A 21631-nucleotide genomic window follows, 5' to 3' on the forward strand; every position below is an offset into this window, starting at 1 on the left:
AGCTCATGAACGCATGTACTAACTGTTCAGCATTTTGCATTGAAAGCATGTGCCGTAATTTAGATATATTTTTAACATGATAGAATGCGGTTTTACAGATGCTAGAAACGTGGCTTTCAAATGAAAGATTGGTATCAAAGAGCACACCCAGGTTCCTCACTGACGACGAGGGCTTGACAGAGCAGTCATCAAGTGTTAGACAGTATTCTCGGTTACTACTTGTGGAGCTTTTCTGTCCAATAATTAAAAATTCAGTTTTATCTGAATTAAGTTGCAGAAAATTACTATTCATCCAATTTTTTATATCAGCTATGCATTCTGTTAATCTTGTGAATTGGTAGGTTTCGTCAGGGCGTGAGGAAATATAGAGCTGAGTATCGTCAGCATAACAATGAAAACTACCGCCATGCTTCCTAATGATATCTCCCAGTGGGAGCATATACAGGGTGAAAAGCAACGGTCCTAACACTGAGCCTTGCGGTACCCCATACTGAACTTGTGATCGGTGTGACATCTCTTCATTTACTGCTACAAACTGATAACGGTCAGATAAGTACGATTTAAACCATGCCAAAGCAGTTCTACTAACGGCAACATAATTTTCGATTCTATTCAGAAGAATATTGTGATCAATAGTATCAAATGCAGCGCTAAGATCGAGTAACACTAATAGAGAGATACAACCACGATCAGATGATAAGAGTAAATCATTTGTATCTCTAATTAGAGCAGTCTCGGTACTATGATACGGTCTAAATCCTGACTGGAAATCCTCACATATACCATTTCTTTCTAAAAAAGAACATAATTGTGAAGACACGGCCTTTTCTAGTATTTTTGATAGAAACGGTAGATTCGAGATTGGCCTGTAATTGACTAATTCATTAGGATCAAGTTGCGTTTTTTTAATAAGTGGTTTAATTATAGCCAACTTAAAAGTTTTTGGTACATATCCTGGTACATATCCTAATGTCAAAGATGAATTAATGATATTAAGCAGAGGATCTATGACCTCTGGAAGTATCTCTTTTAATAGCCTAGTCGATATAGGGTCAAGCATACATGTTGTTGATTTTGATGATTTTACAAGTTTAGCCAATTCTTCTCCTCCTATAGTAGTGAATGAGTGTAATTTTTCCTCAGTGACCCTACAATGCTCTGTCTGAAGTGATACTGTAATAGACGGCTGCATGGTTATAATTTTATTCCTAATATTATCAATCTTACTAGTAAAGAAGTTCATAAAGTCATTACTGCTGTGTTGTTTACAAACATCAGAAGCTGAAGCTTTATTTTTTGATAATTTAGCCACTGTATCGAATAAATACTTAGGGTTGTGTTTGTTTTCTTCTAAAAGAGTTGAGAAATAAGCAGATCTAGCAGTTTTTATGGCCTTTCTGTATGCAATCATGCTCTCTTTCCACAGATTACGAAAAACCTCTAGTTTTGTTTTCTTCCAGCTGCGCTCCATTTTTCTGGCTGCTGTTTTAAGGGCCCGAGTGTGCTCGTTGTACCACGGCGTTGGATTATTTGCTTTAATCTTCTTTAAGCGCCGGGGAGCAACTATATCTAAAGTGCTAGTAAAGAGAGAGTCAATAGTTTCTGTTGCAGCATCAAGTTCATCTTGGCTATCTGTAATGCTGAGGAGATGGAACTGATGAGGAAGATTATGTACAAAGCAATCTTTAGTCGCAGCGGTTATCGTCCTGCCATATTTGAAGCGAGGGGATGGCTTTGCAGCCTTAGGTAAATTAAGTATACATGATATTAGGTAATGATCTGAGATGTCATCGCTCTGCTGCAGAATTTTAACAGTATCAACATTTATTCCATGTGACATTATTAGATCTTAAGTATGATTAAGGCGATGAGTGGGTCTACGTGGATATTAAAATCCCCAACAATTAGTACTTTATCTACAGCTAATACTAACTCCGATACAAAACTAGCAAATTCTTTGATAAAGTCTGTATTGTGCCCTGGTGGCCTGTATACAGTAGCCAACACAAATGTCAGAAGGGATTTATCATTTACACTACACAGCGTTACATAAAGCACCAAAACTTCAAAGGAATTATATTTGAAACTAGACTTCTGAGTAATACTGAAAATATTATTATAAATTACAGTAACACCTCCCCCTTTACCTTTCAGACGTGGCTCATGTTTGTAACAATAATCTCGGGGGGTGCACTCATTTAAAGTAATGTAATCGTCAGGTTTTAGCCAGGTTTCTGTCAAACACAGCACATCTATGTTATGATCTATAATCATATCATTGACAACAAGCGTTTTTGGCGAAAGACATCGAATATTCAGCAACCCAAGCTTTATCAATTGTTCATCCGTATTATATCTGTTGTTTATTTGTTGGACATCAATTAAATTTTTACTGTTGAATGGTTTTGATGGTTTTTTGTATTTACTAATTCGGGGAACAGACATAGTCTCTATATGATAATATCTAGGTGAAAGAGTCTCTATGTGCTGGGATTTAGCTGACTTTGGTGACATGAGACAGCTAGCAGACGGTTGGTTTAGCCAGTTTGTCTGCTTCCTGACCTGGGCCCCAGTGAGTCAAGGTTTAGCTCTAAGACTAAGTGCCAAATTACTAGAGAGAAGAGCAGCACCAGCCCAGGAGGGATGAATGCCGTCTATCTTCAACAGGTCAGGTCTGCCCCAAAAACTTTTCCAATTGTCTATGAAACCTATGTTATTTTGCAGACACCACTTAGACAACCAGCCATTGAGTGATGATAATCTGCTAACTATTTCATCACTCCTTTTCGCAGGGAGAGGACCAGAGAAAAATACGGCTTTTGACATCGTACTTGCGAGTTTACACACCTCTTTAATGTTAATTTTGGTGATCTCCGACTGGCGAAATCGAACATCATTAGTGCCAACGTGAATAATAATCTTAGAGAATTTACGATTAGCTTTAGCCAGCACTTTTAAATTTGCTTTGATGTCAGGCGCTCTGGCTCCCGGTAAACATGTGACTATGGTGGCTGTTGTCTCTATTTTCACATTCCGTGTAATAGAATCGCCAATAACTAGGGCACTTTCAACAGGATCCTCAGTGGGTGCGTCACTGAGTGGGGAGAACCTGTTTGATGTTCTAATCGGAACGGAAGAGTGTTTTTTTGATCCGCGACTATGCTTTCTCATCGTCACCCAGCCCTGCTGCGCGGGCTCAGCCGGAACCAAACAATGAGTGTTCACTAAGCTAGTCGCATCCAAAGCAGTATCTAAAGCTGTTACATTCTCACTACTCTCACATAAAGCTTGGATGCGTGTCTCTAAATCTGAAATCTTCTCCGTCAGCCTGATTAATTCCTTACATTTATCACATGTGAAGCCCTGTTCGCCAACGGAGATAGATATGCTAAACATGTAGCATGCAGTGCAAGTGACAATGACAGGAGAAGAAGACATGGCTTACCGTATTTGTTGATGAATCCAAAACTTACCACAGTTGTCTGATGGAGTCTTTTTAATAATCCAACTCACCACAGTTGTCTAAAGAACTCAGAATACAGGAGACCCGGATGCTGGGATGGAAAGCTACCAGGCTAGCGAAAAGCTAACGTGTGGTAGTGATTTAGATTAAAAGCTAGTAATGTCAAATTTAAATTGATAGGCTATATTAAACACTATATGGTGATGAGTAAGTTATATTTAGTAGTGTAGATAACAAAGAAAATATATCAAATAGATATTCAAACACAGCTATACAGAGCTACAAACAATGAGGCAGCAGCAGCAGGCAGACAGACAGGAGCAATCGATCAGGAACAATCAATCAGCCAGGAGCCATTTGTGTGTGAAGACTGCGTGAGCGAGCTTGTGCGCAACCTAAAGAGAATGTAAATCCCGCCTACTTTGATTTGATTGCCCATTTGAGTGCCGTTAAACCACATTAATTTCGACTATACATTATATTTTAAAGTATATTTAAATACAAAACATTAATTTAAATAGTAATTATATTTCACAATACTAATGTTTTAAAGGCTTGATAAGCATGAGACTTCTTTCAAAAACATTAAAAATAGTAATGCATTCAGTCTTTAAACTGGTACTGTATATAATTTACATATAATAGGCCTATACAAAATTTTGTTTACATGCTGTGCAATATCAGCAATCACGTTTTCATTTAAGAGTGAACATTATATTAAGGTTAATACAACAGTTGATCCTGTTATCAGTATCCACACAAAAGTTTTTTTTCTTCTTCCTCCTTTCTTTTATCTCACAGATTTGAGAATCTTAGTGACTTGATACTGCCCCACATAGAACATTGTATTCTCAATTTATATTGTTGAATATATTCTACATAAACAAAAACTTGTCTAACAAAATTTAAGTCAATATATTGTTTTATGTGAATGAGCAGGCACAACGATTTTCACATCAGTTTGAAGTAAAAACTTTAGGCAACAACACCCATTAGTCAAAAGCCTTGTTGATACATTTACTATGTGTGTGTGTGTTGTGGTCTTAATTCTGTGACAAAAAAAACCCCAAAACAAACAAACAAAAAAAACATAGTTATTCTCTAAAAAAAATACAAGAATGTACTTAAATGTTGCTCACATATTAAGTATAGTAATATGTAGCTTAGTTTGTGCTGGCTACAGTGCAATGGTAGCCTAGAAATCTAGACGCACACCTAGCGGCAGCAAATCTAATCTGCTGCGAGTGTCATCTAGCAACTCTTAATACACTTCTGGGCTGTAAAAAACAAACTATGGTCAGGCCAATCACATCGTGTATAGAGTCGGTGGGCGGGCTTAACATAATGATGGCAGAGTTGCGTGCTACTTGAAAATAAAGAAGCTGGCGAACGGAGGTCTTTCGAATCAGCTTTGGCCGTGACTCTGGAAGACTTGGAGTTAAGCTTTTCTTTGAGAAAAGAACGGCACTGAAATCATTCTTAAGAAGGGAAGATGTGTTCTGAGTTTAATCTATCAACTAGCTCCGCTTCACGTTCTTCGTTGCTCTGGTTGGTTGTAGCGTTATCCTATCGCGTGCAGAGTGAGTTTGAAAGTCAGCCATTTATCCCGCCCCTCGGATTGAGCTGTCAATGGTGAGTTTCCAGACCAAACATCTTGATGTGGGTCTGGCTTGTCAGGCTAGTGCAATGGCACTTTTGCCATTAAAATGTTTATAAGCAACTGAACAAACCCCACAAATGTCAGAGCATGTCAAAACTTCTAAAGGGCCCCAGAAGTGTGCAAATCCATAGGGGTTAATGAGAGTGATATATTTAATCTAAATGTTTATATAATACGTGAAACAGTTTAAAGAATTCTGTTTACTTCATTAATTTGCTCACACCAGTTAAAAAGTGTGCATGCACAGTCTAGAGTGTCCGTATGATGCGCATATATTTATGCCTTCTTTATTTGTTTACTTGTGCGTACTCAAAATGTATACATCAGATACATCTGGTCCCTCTGTCTCAGTGTTAATTGCAATTTGAGGTTCATCCCATACAACTTGCACAGTAAAGAGTTTTATTTGTTAAATAAAATTAAAAAAAGGATTATTAGAAACACCATACTAATACTGTGTTTGACCCCCTTTCGCCTTCAGAACTGCCTTAATTCTAAGTGGCATTGATTCAACAAGGTGCGGGAAGCATTCTTTAGAAATGTTGGCCCATATTGATAGGATAGCATCTTGCAGTTGATGGAGATTTTTGGGATGCACATCCAGGGCACGAAGCTCCCGTTCCACCACATCCCAAAGATGCTCTATTGGGTTGAGATCTGGTTAGTGTGGGGGCCATTTTAGTACAGTGAACTCATTGTCATGTTCAAGAAACCAATTTTAAATGATTCAAGCTATGTGACATGGTATATTATCCTGCTGGAAGTAGCACTCAGAGGATCAATCAATCAATCAATCAACTTTATTTATATAGCGCTTTTACAATGACGATTGTTTTAAAGCAGCTTCACAGTGGCAACAATGTTGGCAGATCAGTATTATAGTTTATAGAATTAAATAAGACCCAAGTTATTAATTTTATTTGTATATTTAGAATAGCTTAGGTCATAATTTTAGTGTCCCCAACTGAGCAAGCCAAGCCAAAGGCAACAGTGCCAAGGAACCAAAACTCCACCAGGGCATGATGGAGAAAAATAAACCTTGGGAGAAACCAAACTCAGTCGGGGTGCCAGTTCTCCTTTGGCCTATTAACAAACAGTGTATGATTTTTATTCTGGCATCTTTACAGGTCAGAAATCATATTAGATCGGATGGATGTGTACATGGTGGTCATAAATGGATGAACATGGTCAGAAACAATGCTCAAGTAGGCATTTAAACAATGCCAAATTGGCACTAAGTGGCCTAAAGTGTGCCAAGAAACATTCCCCACACCACTACACCACCACCACTAGCCTGCACAGTGGTAACAAGGCATGATGAATCAATGTTCTCATTCTGTTGTCAAAAACAGAGTCAGAAATAGTCAAATTCTGACTCTACCATTTGAATGTCTCAACAGAAATTGAGACCAGGCAACATTTTTCCAGTCTTCAACTGTCCAATTTTGGTCAGCTTGTTTAATTGAAGCCTCTTTTTTCCTATTTGTAGTGGAGATAAGTGGTACCCAGTGGGGTCTCCTGCTGTTGTAGCCCATCTTGCCTCAAGGTTATGCGTGTTGTGGCTTCACAAATGCTTTGCTGCATACCTCGGTTGTAACGAGTGGTTATTTCAGTCAAAGTTGCTCTTCTATCAGCTTGAATCAGTCAGCCCGTTCTCCTCTGACCTCTAGCATCAACAAGGCATTTTTGCCCACAGGACTGCAGCATACTGTATGTTTTTCCCTTTTCACACGATTCTTTGTAAACCCTAGAAATGGTTGTGTGTGAATATCCCAGTAACTGAGCAGATTGCGAAATACTCAGACCGGCCCGTCTGGCACCAACAACCATGCCACGCTCAATATTGCTTAAATCATCTTTCTTTCACATTCTGACATTCAGTTCAGAGTTCAGAAGATTGTCTTGACCAGAGCTGCGTTTCCCAAAAGCATTGTAGGCCTAAGTTGATCGTAAAAACGTTTTGTACAAGTGATCTTAATATTAAGGTCTGTTTCCCAAAAGCATCGTAACTTAAGTTGCACTTGAAAATGATCGTAGAACTACGAGTGCTCTGGAGAAATTGTAAATCCATAAGTGCAACATAAGGAGAAAGAGCTATGAGGCCACCTGCAGGACAACCGGCGAATTGCACCCAAACTTTACTCTTGTCCAATTGTTTTTATGTGACTTTGCAAGCCTCAAGAGTACCACAGAGGTCAACAATTAATAAAACAGGTGCATTGTGGGCCAAATGGCTCCCCCTTCTTACACTGGAAGAAGCAAAGGCACTGTCAATACTTGGCCTCAGATGGGATTTGTGATGGTATTGACATCCATGGAGGAGTAGAGCCTGAACCAGGTCCATCATGCTTACAGGACCAATCAGGCTCAATTCCTATTCAAGACACCTACTATCTCCCAGTCCTCCACACAGCCTAACCATGCTCGAGCCTCCATCTTCAATTGTTAGACCACAACACTTCAGCGCTTTGAGAATGTCCGTTGTTGTAGTCAGTACTGGTGCAGCTGGAGAGGGAGAAACTAGATGTCCTAAAACACATGAGAAAATGTCTTAAAGACGCCAATAAGAGGGACATCAACTTTGAAGGCCATGCTGTCTTTAGAAAGCAGGAGACTGGCACTGGACTGCAAGATGATTCAGTTAATATTGTTTAATGTTGGTTAATCATGATGACTATTATATATTTTAATAATTTATTGTGCAGTCATTCTATAAGGTGACATTTCAGTAATTGACAAATAGACGAAGATTCTTAAGTAGCACTTAAAGCATAGCTGTATGCGATCATGTTAAGTGCATGTTTGTAACACGCACGTTAAAGCAACACGAACGTTCGTAATATCGCTTGTAGAAAACTCTCTTAATTGCAAAGATCTATCGTTATCTGAAACCGCAGCCCAGGACCAAACCCCTAAATGCATTGAAGCAACTACCATGTGATTGGTTGATTAGATAATTGCATTAATGAGAAATTGAACAGATGTTCCTAATAACCCTTTAGGTGAGTATATAAATAATATTTATATTATTTTTCTCAGTCATTACAAGATAATACACATAATTGTATCTGAGGGGCATGGATGGGCAGTTATTTAACTTAAAAGAAGAGAGTCTTTAGAGAGCTTGTTAAAACTGTTTGTTACAAAGGCAATTAGCATGAGACCAGTGTCCATATATAGCAAACCAAATCGAACCTTTGCAAAACATTACAAGAAGCATATGAACGGAGAACATGGTAAGAAGTCAACTGTTTTGAAAAGCAAAAAACAATGCATGCTACTGTTAGAGGATTTGTTGTTTGCTTATTTGTCTTTTTCATCTACAGACATTCCATATAGCGTGACATTTCAACTTGATACAACTTTCTGTCTAATTAGTTTTCCAATAATTTTTCAAAAACAAAACTTCCATAATAATTGCATATCATTCAAGATGCAGCCACCATCAAAAAATGAGTCCACTGTCTTGGTATTTACACTCTCTGGTCTAAATGAGACAATGGAAAATAGATATGTCTTGCTTTCTTTTACGGCACTGTATTATCCCCTGATTGTCTTTTGTAATGTAACTATAATTACTACTATACTCTTACATAAGAAGCTTCATGAGCCGATGTATGTCTTTATATGTAATCTGTGTGTAAATGGACTTTTTGGCACTTCTGGATTCTACCCTAAATTCATGTATGATTTATTAGCACATGACCATGTTATTTCTTATATTGGATGCCTGATTCAGATATTTGTAATTTATTCATCTATTCTGTGCGACTTTTCAACATTAACAGTTATGGCATATGACAGATATGTGGCAATATGTAGACCACTTGAGTATCATTCAAAAATGACAAATCAGACAATTCTTAAATGTATCCTTTACTGCTGGCTGGCTCCATTTTTTTCCATGGCTGTTCTAATTATTTTAATATCTAGACTCACCTTATGTGGCTTTAATATTGAAAAGTTATACTGTGAGATTTGGGCTGTTGCAAAACTTTCTTGTTTTTCTACAACAGTAAATAATGTGTTTGGGTACATTGTTATTCTTTCATACTTTGGACATGCAATATTAATATTTTGCTCATACGTTTACTTAATTAGAAAGTGCAGAAAGTCAATAGAGGGCAGGCACAAATTCATGCAAACATGTGTACCTCATCTGCTTTCATTGATCAATGTGACTGCTGCATTTATGTTTGATGTTCTGTACAGTCGTTATGGCTCAAAGAATGTTCCTCAAGGTGTGCGTAATTTCATGGCTCTTGAATTCATACTTGTACCACCTATTTTAAACCCCCTCATTTATGGACTAAATCTGACAATAGTGCGCCAGCAAGTTCTGAGAATGTTTTTCAAGAAACAAATGGCATTATCTGAGTGAATATTTTATTAAATTAAAATATCCTATAATTTCTGTGTTTTAGAACTGTCTCAAAAAATAATAATAATAATAATAATAATAATAATAATATATATATATATATATATATATATATATATATATATATATATATATATATATATATATATATATATATGTATATATACTCACCTAAAGGATTATTAGAAACTCCATACTAAAACTGTGTTTGACCCCCTTTCACCTTCAGAACTGCCTTAATTCTACGTGGCATTGATTCAACAAGGTGCTGAAAGCATTCTTTAGAAATGTTGGCCCATATTGATAGGACAGCATCTTGCAGTTGATGGAGATTTGTGGGATGCACATCCAGGGCACAAAGCTCCCGTTCCACCACATCCCAAAGATGCTCTATTGGGTTGAGATCTGGTTAGTGTGGGGGCCATTTTAGTACAGTGAACTCATTGTCATGTTCAAGAAACCAATTTTAAATGATTCAAGCTTTGTGACATGGTGCATTATCCTGCTGGAAGTAGCCATCAGAGGGTGGGTACATGGGACATATTTAGAAACAATTCTCAGGTAGGCTGTGGCATTTAAACGAAGCCTAACTGGCACTAAGAGGCCTAAAGTGTGCCAAGAAAACATCCCCCTACACCAGCACCAGCTTGCACAGTGGTAAGAAGGCATAATTGATCCATGTTCTCATTCTGTTTACCCTAAATTCTGACTCTACCATCTGAATGTCTCAACTGAAATCGAGACTCATCAGACTAGGCAACATTTTTCCAGTGCTCAACTGTCCATTTTTGGTGAGCTTGTGCAAATTGTAGCCTCTTTTTCCTATTTTTATTGGCGATGACTGGTACCCGGTGGGGTAACAGTCGTTGTTGTGCGTGCTGTGGCTTCACAAATGCTTTGCTGCATACCTTGGTTGTAACGAGTGGTTAATTCAGTCAAAGTTGCTCTTCTATCAGCTTGAATCAGTCAGCCCATTCTCCTCTGACCTCTAGCATCAACAAGGCATTTTTGCCCACAGGACTGCCACATACTGGATGTTTTTCCCTTTTCACACCATTCTTTGTAAATCCTAGAAATGGTTGTGCTTGAAAATCCCAGTAACTGAGAAGATTGTGAAATACTCAGACCGGCCCGTCTGGCACCAAGAACCTTGCCACGCTCAAAATTGCTTAAAGGGGGGGTGAAACACTCAATTTCAGTCAATCTCATGTATTTCTTGAGTACCTATAGAGTAGTATTGCATCCTTCATATCTCCGAAAAGTCTTTAGTTTTATCATATTTATAAAAGAAATATAGGCTGTACCGAGTCTTTCCAGAAAAAAAACGAGCGCCTGGAGGCGTATCGTGTGGGCGGAGCTAAAGAATGACGTCCTCAAGCGTGGAGAAACCCATGGCTATCTCAGCTAATACAGATAATGATCCACAATCAAATCTGAGGCAGAAATAAATTGAACAGGAGAAACGGCAACATCAGGACGTCCGTCTCTGTGGTATGTACTGTATTTAGGGGCCTGTCAACATTTCTGTGTCTTTACAAGCAGTTTATGAGGACATGATTCGGTTTATGGACTATTGTATGCGACTAGACCTTAGAAGTAGCAAGCAAAACGGTTTTGCACGTCAGAGTCAGACTAGTGTAACGTTATACAGAGAACAGCAATGGAGTCCATTAACGCATTTGAATGACGAAGCACACGATCGTGTCGTTTACTGATGTTTACTCACGCGACGATAGCCAACAGCACAGACATTTGAAACAGTTTTACTCACCGGCTGCTTCCAAAGCAGGACCGAACCTTTATCGCTGAGACCGCTCCGTCAAAAACACACTTCTTTGGTATGATTTGTTGAAGTCCTGTGACAGCAGTGGCGTGGAAATCCACTTTGAGACGTGACTGAAGCGATGCTTTGAAGCTTCCCGTAATTTCTGCGTTCAAATCGGTTCAAATGTAGCGCTGCCTTCCCGGAATGCTGTGCTGAAGCGTTGAAGTCGCTCGACGTCACCCATAGGAATAAAGTGGAGCGCGGCGCGCGACATAAGTCTTCACGGAGGACTGGATCTGCAGTTGAGAGCAGTGTTTACGGCGTGCATTTCCTCTCTCTCGCTCTAGTCACGCGCGCGCGCACCATACCGGGAGAAGAGCCCATACGGCCCATACAAGGACCTTCCGTTCTATTAACGTCAAGTAGACCCATACTCGAAAAAAACTTTGAAACTTTGAACTCTGAAACTTGCGAGAAAACAGAAGGAGTATTTTTAACACAGAAATACTCCATCAAACGTCCAACATTAGTTTTTGAAACTTTGTCTATGTTTAGGATGGGAATCCAAGTCTTTAACAGTGTAAAAAGCTCAGTATGCATGAAACAGCATTTCACCCCCCCTTTAAATCACTTTTCTTTTTCATTCTGACATTCATTTTGTAGTTCAAGAGACTGACAGAAATTGAACAGGTGATCCTAATAAACCTTTAGGTGAGTGTATATATATATATATATATATGCATATATCCAGACCAAACCAAAAATATTTTAGATGATTAGATTTAATAAAATGGGAATTATTTTGTTATTTACAATTTAAGACAATAAGCCACAAGTGGTTGTGTTACAAAAGATTTTACCATGATTAAGGGAAGTTCTTAGATACTTCACACCCTTTTTATAACAACACAAATATTCAAATATTTATACTGAATATGCATTGAATTCTGGTGTGCTCAGTCATTTTGTAAATATCTCTAATTTCTGTTTTAATAAAGTTGTATTTAAAAATTGTGTGTGTGAGAGAGAGAGAGAGAGAGAGAGAGAGAGAGAGAGAGAGAGAGAGAGAGAGAGAGAGAGAGAGAGAGAGAGAGAGAGAGAGAGAATCTGATCTGGAAACAGTCTTTCACAAAAAGTCTCTTTCAAAATGTTGCTTTTTTTATGAAACTTAGCCATATTCAAGTGTTGATAAAAAAGGAATGAATGGAGCTAGAATAAAACATTTTTGTTTGTTAATATACGCATGCTCAGATATTCATTAAACTAAATATTCTATGGGCTATTACATTTTTGTGAAAATTGTCAAAAATCTTGGCGGTGGCTGGCAACTTTTTTTTAAAAACGCTGGCGGGGAAAGAGTTTTTTTACTTTTAAGTCTTCTTTAATGATTCGATAAAAACATAAAAGACCTAAATATAAGCCTTTTTGTGGGTTTTTGTTTTTAAAAAAAAGAAACGCATACCATACATATATTAATATTTTTCCACAAACCAAAACATCAATAACAAAACAAAAACCATTGCATTTACACTCTTGAACGCTCATAAATTAAATACAAAACCTCCCTGAGTTTCATGTACAGGGACCCACCAGCTACCTTTCGGGGAAGAGCCTGATTCGAACACATTTTTCCATTTAATGTCTCTTACATCCTTAAGATGTTGGTAATTGAATGTTTTTACACAAGCTCTGTAAAGTGTTTGTCTGCTCAAAACATTCAGTTCTGGTGTATCCATAGAAAGCAATTTTCTGTTGTCTTCCTGCCAGTCTTCTTTTATTCATGGGAAAATGCAATTCAGGAAACTGGGCATTATCTCCAGCATCACAATTATCCATACACTGTAAAAAAATATTTAGAAAAAAAGTTACCTGGTTGCCTTAAAATTTTTAGTTCATTAAAATTAAAATTTTGAGTTAATACAATGAACACTTTTTGAGATTCGACAACCTTTATTAAAATATTATTAAAAGATGTTTTAAGCATATTGGGTAATTGTGTGTATTTTATTTCTGATGATGCAGTAAAACATGCCAAATTGTGCTATTTTCATGATTTATCAATTTTTTTATGTGGTTCAGATACAAAAATATTTTGGGTTTCTATTTATTAAACAAATTTCCTTCATTGTATCAACTCAATTTTTTTATTTAAATAAACTTACCATTTTAAGGCAACCAGGTTACTTACTTTTTTAAGTTAAACCAACAAAAACCAACAATTTCTTTTACAGTGTAGGAGAACCATATTTCATTTCATGAAATCTTTTATTGAACCAGGTAGGGTCTCCTCAAGATCATTTAACATCCTCCTGAAACAACATTCAGACATGAAGCCCACCTTATATGTCAGTTCCTCTACAGGTATCCAGTTTAATCCCCTGCGTAGATGGGATATCCCTGCTTTCAGCATTGCCGACCTAACAGTGGCAGAACACATCTCAACAGAGATAAGTGGATTGAAAAACAGAGGCTCTTGAAGAACTGATTGGATCTCTCCCATTCTCTTGAAACTTATATGCCAAGATATGCCAAGCTTGAAACACACTTTGGTAAAAAACAGTCAATCCTTCAAAAGCTATTTCTTTCAAGGACATGAAAAACATTTGCTTATCCAAGCCCATTCTTCTGCTTTTTCACAGCAGAGCACATGCTACATCCATCAACTGCTGATGCTGATAGTATAAAAGACGCTGTGCCACTTGCAAATGGAAAACAGCAATTCTTGAAAAAATGTCAATTAATCCTTGCCCTCCTTCATGAATTGGAAGATAGAGGACAGCAGCTTTTAGCCAGTGTTGTCCTAATGAGAAAAACTTAACAAGAGTCCTTTGGATATCTTCAATAATGTTTCTTGGCGGATCCAAAACCATCAAGTTAGGCCAAAGCATGGAAAGTAATAAGGTTGTTGGCTATCAGGACTCTTCCCCTATAGGATAACTGGGGTAGAAGCCATTTCCATTTAGACAACTTTGCATGCACTCCCTCTACTAAATTCTCCCAATTCTTCATCCTATATTCATCTTTTCCAAGATAAACTAAGAATTTAATACCTGACTTACCCCACTTAACATTTTCTGGAAGTTCAGGAAAAGAGCTTTTTTCAGAACCATACCATAGAGCCTCTGTTTTTTTGCCAGTGAAGTTTGGCTGATGATGTCCCTTCATAAATCCTTAGAGCTTCCTTTAAAACTACAACATCATGTGCATTTATCACCATAACAGTTATGTCATCTGCATATGCTGAAAGTTTAATAGCTTCAGCTTCTGGCGTTCACTTACTAAAATTCCTGTTAACTTGCTTCTTAATAGACAAAGTAAAGGTTCTATTGCCAAGGCATATAATTGACCAGACATAGGGCACCCTTGTCTTATCCGATTTTTATTTTATAAATCGGAACATAAACAGCAACTGGTTTCCAATTTTTTAGCAGACAAAGCTCCCCCTTCTTTGGAATCAAAGAGAGCACTGCTCGTTGACAACTCTTTGGTAGAACCGTAGCTTTATAGCTTTCCCATAGAACTTTAAAGAAGTCTTTTCCGATTATTCCCCAAAAGTTTTATAAAATTCCACTGGTAGTCCATCGATTCCTGGTACACGACCAGATGAAAGTTGATTCACTGCTGTTGTCACTTCCTCAAATGTCAGATCAGGGTCTAAGTTCTTTGCATTTCCTTTATCCAGCACAGGCAAAGCAAATTGTTAAATATGTTTTGCATATAATTGCACATATAAATCAACAGTTAGTCTCTTTATTTCCAAAGGATCTGAAGTTACATTCCCATCAGGTGTATGCAATGCATGTGTGGCATCCACAAAGAGCTGACAGAAAAAGGGTTTTTAAAAGAACAACCCCAAATAAACAATCCCTTAAAAGGTGCAAAAACACTTTTGATCTTCGACTACGCCACCCTTGGAATTTCACCCAGAGAATATTACAAGCGCACAGGTTCCCTACTAATGACAAGGAAAATGGAGACACAGGTATTCAATACAAAAAATACAAAGTTTATTACAATTCTTTAAAATAGAATCTCAGGCACAAGAAAAGGGAAAGCCCCAATCATTCAGATATTTTTAAAAGAACAGAAGCTGCGGCCTCTTCCAAGAAATGCTTAGGCAAAAGGTAACCGTTCCCCCTCACACTCACACTCACAGCACACAGGCCCCAGTGAAGTGATCAGTCACGGCACGCGGTGTAAACACCACCACCACAGAAGAGAAGGGAAGCGTCAATTTCCCCACGCAGGAAGGCCACAGCTCCTAAAGACAAACACTCCACACACACACAAAAGAAATGAATCAATTGCATGAACAGGCAAGTGAGTGTCAATTGTTCATCCACCGTCAGCCCTTAGTAAGGGAGACCTTACTGGCCGAGGTTTTTCACAAAACAAAAATAATTAAAAAAAACAAATTTCAATTAAACCAAAAAGTGTTTGACCAAAAAAGGAAGTTGTATATGGACATACAAAACAAAGTTTCAATTAAACAATGCACAAAATAAATCATCTCAAAAAAGGACAAAAAGACAACTACAGGTGTATTATACACAGTTCACAAATCAATAATTAGGTCAGGATTCAAACAAGTGATCCAAAACAAAATTATAAAGAATGAAATAATGAATAATTAATGATAATGAACACATTATCACAAACAAATATCTTAATCAAAAACAAAGCTCAAGCCACAAAAAGATATAAGGATGAAAATACAACTCGAGCAGCATGTATCAACACAACTATGACAAAACAGCGGTGACGTCACTGCACTGACTGTAATCCTCCTGAAATTCACACAATTGATTAAAAAGACAATTCATGTTATTCCTTTTAACAGGGGAAATGTAAATGCGAACCTACTGTCAGCAAGCTGCGGAATCCGGTACACAAAAAGATGAGGTCCCTTTAATTGTTCACAGTAGTCATTCATACATCCCAACTACAAAATAATACAAGAATGTTACTATCTATCCAGTTGTTACACTCTAAATGTCGAAGACAATCCATTAAAACCAGTTATAACCGCACCTGAAGGGCACAAACGCCCGCACAGCAGCCAGCAGATACAAACGGGAAGATCCTAAAACCACGTCTGTGATGGACGCTAAATTACCACATCAAACCGTTGCTCACTAAATAAAAGCAATAAACAATTCAGCTGCTACTACTACACTGCTGGATATCTCTGTTTACCATGGTCTACTTACCTCAAAACGGTCGCAGCACCAGACAAAGGCACGCTAACAACAGACGAGAACCCCACAGGTGCACTCTAACTTAAATACGGGCGCAACTTAAAGGGATCCCATGGTGTTGAGACTTGTATGGCTTAATATAACATAAATGATGTCTCTTACTGAATTATGTGGTAGAAAACCCATGAAAGATCTACATTATTTAAAAAAAAAAAAAAAAAAAAAAAAAAAAAAAAAAAAAAAAAAAAAAAAAAAAAAATCGATTTTATATTTGGACCATGGGCGGCGCCATTTTGTTTGCGTTCTAGGTTGATGACGTAGAATGGTTGAACTCCTCAATCAGCTGGCGTTACCCGTAGCTATTTTTACCACAACGCAACTCGAAAATTGTTTCAGAGTTAAACAAAACCAATGAATTGCTTTGTAATTGTACTTAAAACACACTCAAACATACATGTGCACACAAACTCACCTACACAAGTCACAGATCGGCGGGCGCGCACACACACCTGACAGACTGCTCTGTCTCAATCGCATGCATCATCACCAAAACATCCTGCCTCTCTTCCTCACGTTACCTTATCCCATCGTCCTACCTAGATATTTCCCTCTGCTGGTTACATTAGGCATTACAGTTAATCTACTGCATATCAACAGTTTATGATATCAACACAGGGAAGGGTTATATGCGCGCACGCAGTGCGTGTGTGTGTGTGTGTGTGTGTTCGCGCCGATCTGTTGGGGTGTGTGTGAGTCTGTGAGAGAGAGAGTTTATGTGCACATGTATGTTTGAGTGCGTGAAGTCGGACAGCTGTTTGTAAATCGGCTGTACACTCGTTATTGCGGAGACTGAATCACTGCACTCGAACATGTCCACTATGGTGTCGGACAACACTAAAAATGGCCGTCCCTTCAAATAACGCCCTATTTAAGGGTATAGGGGGTCGATTTCAGATTCAGCCCGTCGTGGAGACTGAGCAGCCCAACATCTCGATTGAGTCTGTCGTGTGCGCGCCCACCGATCTGTTGTGACTTGTGTAGGTGAGTTTGTGTGCACATGTATGTTTGAGTGTGTTTTAAGTACAATTACAAAGCAATTCATTGGTTTTGTTTAACTCTGAAACAATTTTCGAGTTGCGTTGTGGTAAAAATAGCTACGGGTAAAGCCAGCTGATTGAGGAGTTCAACCTTTCTACGTCATCAACCTAGATCGCAAACAAAATGGCGCCACCCATGGTCCAAATATAAAATCGATTTTTAAAATAATGTAGATCTTTCATGGGTTTTCTACTACATAATTCAGTAAGAGACATAAGTTATATTAAGCCATACAAGTCTCAACACCAGGGGATCCCTTTAATGACGTCATGCCATTTACTCCAACGCAGGCAAATGGGCTTCAAGCTCATCATGCCACACATGCATATAATTAGTATGAATACACTTCTTGTTCAAATTTTACAAAAACTTGTGGGAGCATCCATATCGTTTAAAGAAACAAAATGAGATTTAACAAGAGCTCTTTTCACCTTTTCAAATAACACATTACTTAGCTCTTGTCTCTTACGACTAAGATCATCTTGTAAATTTAACTCATTTTGATCAATTAACATACTTTACACACCAAGCAAGGTTAGTCGTCGATGCAGGCCCGGCCCTGTACAAAGCCAGTAGCACTGTAACAGAAAGAGGAGAGCAATACCATGCAAACAATAGCAAATAACAAAAAAAATTATTAGTATGATCGGATTAAACATATGTAGTAGGTCTAATATAACTAAACAAAAAAGAGAGACTTAAATACACAAGAAAAAGTGTCTGGTCTGCCCCTTTAACAGGAAAACAAATACGCATTAATAATACACATTAATATATAATGCAAAAAACACAATAAACGAAAACCAGACAAAACACACTTTAGCAAAAGTACAACTGCAGCACAGTTATCCAATCTCAGCGCTCAATTCCCAAACATGATACATAGATGACACTATAAACAAAGAGCACATATTGACAACATCAACAAAAAGACTTGTGTATTAATTGCATCAACTCATAACTGATCGGCTTACATTTACCAGTTATTCAATGTTCCAACACGGCCGTCAGCCCATTGAAAGTACTGCAGCAATAAGTGTTTGACCCACTTCCTAGACAGAGTGTAAAAACTTCAAGTCAGCCTAAAAGGGGATCATTTGAAAATGAAAATAGAACAATGAGAATGCAAGCATTCAATACAAACAAACCACACAGTTAATAATTCAACATACCTCAATGGCTGCACGTCAAGCACAACTTCCGAAACATACCAATCTCACCACGTGTCTCTGCAACCACTATTTATGCTTCCTTAGTCATGTGACAAGGCACCTGCACCTGAAACTCATTGCTGGCTAGTCTTCTCCCACACACACATGTAGATATTTGCAGCATTGTCTAGAACAACCAAACTGATTAAAATTATTGCATACTGAAGTGAACCAGAAATGGCAGCTCTTCGAATCGCCCATGGACTGTGGTACGTAAGACGTGGAATTAACAAATTGAGAGGTGCCAGGATTAGTGCCCATATTGCTTGAAGGGGCAGGATTAAAGAGTGGGCACGATGAAGGCGTGTTTGTGGCAGAACTACACAAGATATATGGCAGCACAGAAAAACTTTTATTTATTGTATAGCTCCAAGTCAAGAGCTCCCCAATAAGGACATTAATTCCACTGGGTGACTCGAGCTGTGCATTTGGCTGAAAAAAAGTCTGTAGTAAGTGAAAAAATGGGTACTGCCGAAGGAGTGTGAAAGTTCTGCAATGATAGTTAAAAAGTAATTCAACTCATTGCGTCTAGAGGGGAATACAGAATTATTTCTGTATATCTACCGAAAATTATACAAAAATAAAAGATGATAAAAAGTAAACAACTATTTCACCGCTTTATGTCACGTCAAAATCAAACTTGAAATGGGCTGAAAACATGATGAATGTGTTTTTATTTAGTGAGTCATCAGCTTGGTAAAATTAAAGATACAGTGCCTTGCAAAAGTATTCGGCCCCCTTGAACCTTGCGATCATTTGCCACATTTCAGGCTTCAAACATAATGATATGAAACTGTCATTTTTTTGTGAAGAATCAACAACAAGTGGGACACAATCATGAAGTGGAACGAAATTTATTGGATATTCAACAAATCAAAAACTGAAAAATTGGGCGTGCAAAATTATTCGGCCCCTTTACTTTCAGTGCAGCAAACTCTCTCCAGAAGTTCAGTGAGGATCTCTGAATGATCCAATGTTGACCTAAATGACTAATGATGATAAATAGAATCCACCTGTGTGTAATCAAGTCTCTGTATAAATGCACCTGCACTGTGATAGTGTCAGAGGTCTGTTTAAAGCGCAGAGAGCATCTTGAAGAAAAAGGAACACACTAGGCAGGTCCGAGATACTGTTGTGGAGAAGTTTAAAGCCGGATTTGGATACAAAAAGATTTCCCAAGCTTTAAACATCCCAAGGAGCACTGTGCAAGTGATAATATTGAAATGGAAGGAGTATCAGACCACTGCAAATCTACCAAGACCTGGCCGTCCCTCTAAACTTTCAGCTCATACAAGGAGAAGACTGACCAGAGATGCAGCAAAGAGGCCCATGATCACTCTGGATAACCTGCAGAGATCTACAGCTGAGGTGGGAGACTTTGTCCATAGGACAACAATCAGGCGTATACTGCACAAATCTGGCCTTTATGGAAGAGTGGCAAGAAGAAAGCCATTTCTGAAAGATATCCATAAAAAGTGTTGTTTAAAGTTTGCCACAAGCCACCTGGGAAACACACCAAACATTTGATAGAAGGTGCTCTGGTCAGATGAAACCAAAATTGAACTTTTTGGCAACAATGCAAAACGTTATGACTCATTCTAAGGGCACTCCGGTGCATACAAATGTGAGGTTTGACCACGAGGTGAAGTAATGACAGCAGACCAGAGTGACATGGCACCTGGAGTGTGCCCTGTTGCCATGCTCATCTCAGGACTTGATTACAAAGCAAGTGCTGAAGTGATCTCATATGAAGCAGTCCAAGGGGCATGACCACTGCTGCAGATGCCACATGCCCCAGGAGCCTTAGAAATACTTTCAGTGGATCGCACTCTTGCCCTAGAAATGAAGAAGGCAAGTCTGTGTGAGAACCGTGTACTGGTATGCCTGCCCCTTCAAGGCAAACAATAGAAACAGTCTGTGTTGAGGAAGAATGGAGACATGAAAGTACATTTCCTTCAGTTCGATCGCTGCAAATCAATCCGATGGACAAACACATTCAAAAATGCGTTTAGCTATCAACATCTTGAATGGAAGCCTGTGAAGGGTTCCGTTCAAGTTGTGCAGGTTTAGGATTGGTCATAACCCACGGCTCTTCTTAGATACGATGAAGTAGGGGCTGTAGAAGCCGGACTTCATTCCAGCTGGAGGGATGGTCTCGATCGCACCCTTTGCCTGTAAGGCTTTACGTCGCACACTTTCCACTTGGGGCTCAGAGATAAATATGTCAGACCTTACTTAAAGGTCCCATGGCATGGGTTGTTTTATTGTTTTATAATGTTTCCTGGGGTGTACTTATATTGATAGCATGGTTTTTAAATCAAAAAATGTCATAATTTAGAAATAAAAGGCATTTTTTCTATACTGATATTAGCCCTTTTAGTTTAGAATGCTCTGTTTCAAGGGGCGTGTCTGCTGTGAGTCTTCAGTGGAAACACCCACTGTTGTGATTGGCTGACATCTTTGCATTTAAAATTAGATAACGTGCGGATGGGGGCGTGGTTTAGTCAGGCGCGAGCAGAGCAGCTGCAGCGCTGCCAGTTGAGAGAGACAGAGAGAAACAGCTGGGAAAAGATTGTTGAGGAAGTGTTATTGTACCGAGTTTTTAAGAGCGCAAGTTTATTTTGTTCATCTGAGAGCTCTGAATAAACACGAGTGAACTTTGCAACGTTATTTCCCTCACAAAATGCTTTCACCACAGCTAACAGCAAACACGACATCGACATGAATACAGTAAGAGCTCCTCTTGAGCATAACGAGCAGCGTCATTCAAACGTGTGATTGACCTATCCGAACATTATAAATAGTATTCTTTGAATGCTCTCTGTAGTTTAATCATTTAAATAACATTTGTTTCA

General features: G+C 38.4%; 2 protein-coding genes across 2 annotated transcripts in view; both read left to right on the forward strand.

Annotated features, from left to right (window-relative positions):
• lipt2 (lipoyl(octanoyl) transferase 2) overlaps positions 1-21631 on the forward strand; it is a 571631-nt gene that overhangs the window by 158824 nt on the left and 391176 nt on the right. The gene's annotated exons all lie outside the window — the stretch shown is intronic.
• Positions 8557-9504, forward strand: LOC137085025 (olfactory receptor 52D1-like). Its single transcript, XM_067451577.1, has one exon. The coding sequence runs from the start codon at positions 8557-8559 to the stop codon at positions 9502-9504; it is 948 nt and encodes a 315-aa protein (XP_067307678.1).

This window comes from Pseudorasbora parva, chromosome 8, assembly GCF_024679245.1.
Source record: "Pseudorasbora parva isolate DD20220531a chromosome 8, ASM2467924v1, whole genome shotgun sequence".
Lineage (NCBI taxonomy): Eukaryota > Metazoa > Chordata > Actinopteri > Cypriniformes > Gobionidae > Pseudorasbora > Pseudorasbora parva.

What these genes read in the sequence shown, in the direction of transcription:
- LOC137085025 (XM_067451577.1), top strand. Translation starts at nt 8,557, where the DNA reads ATGCAGCCACCATCAAAAAATGAGTCCACTGTCTTGGTATTTACACTC.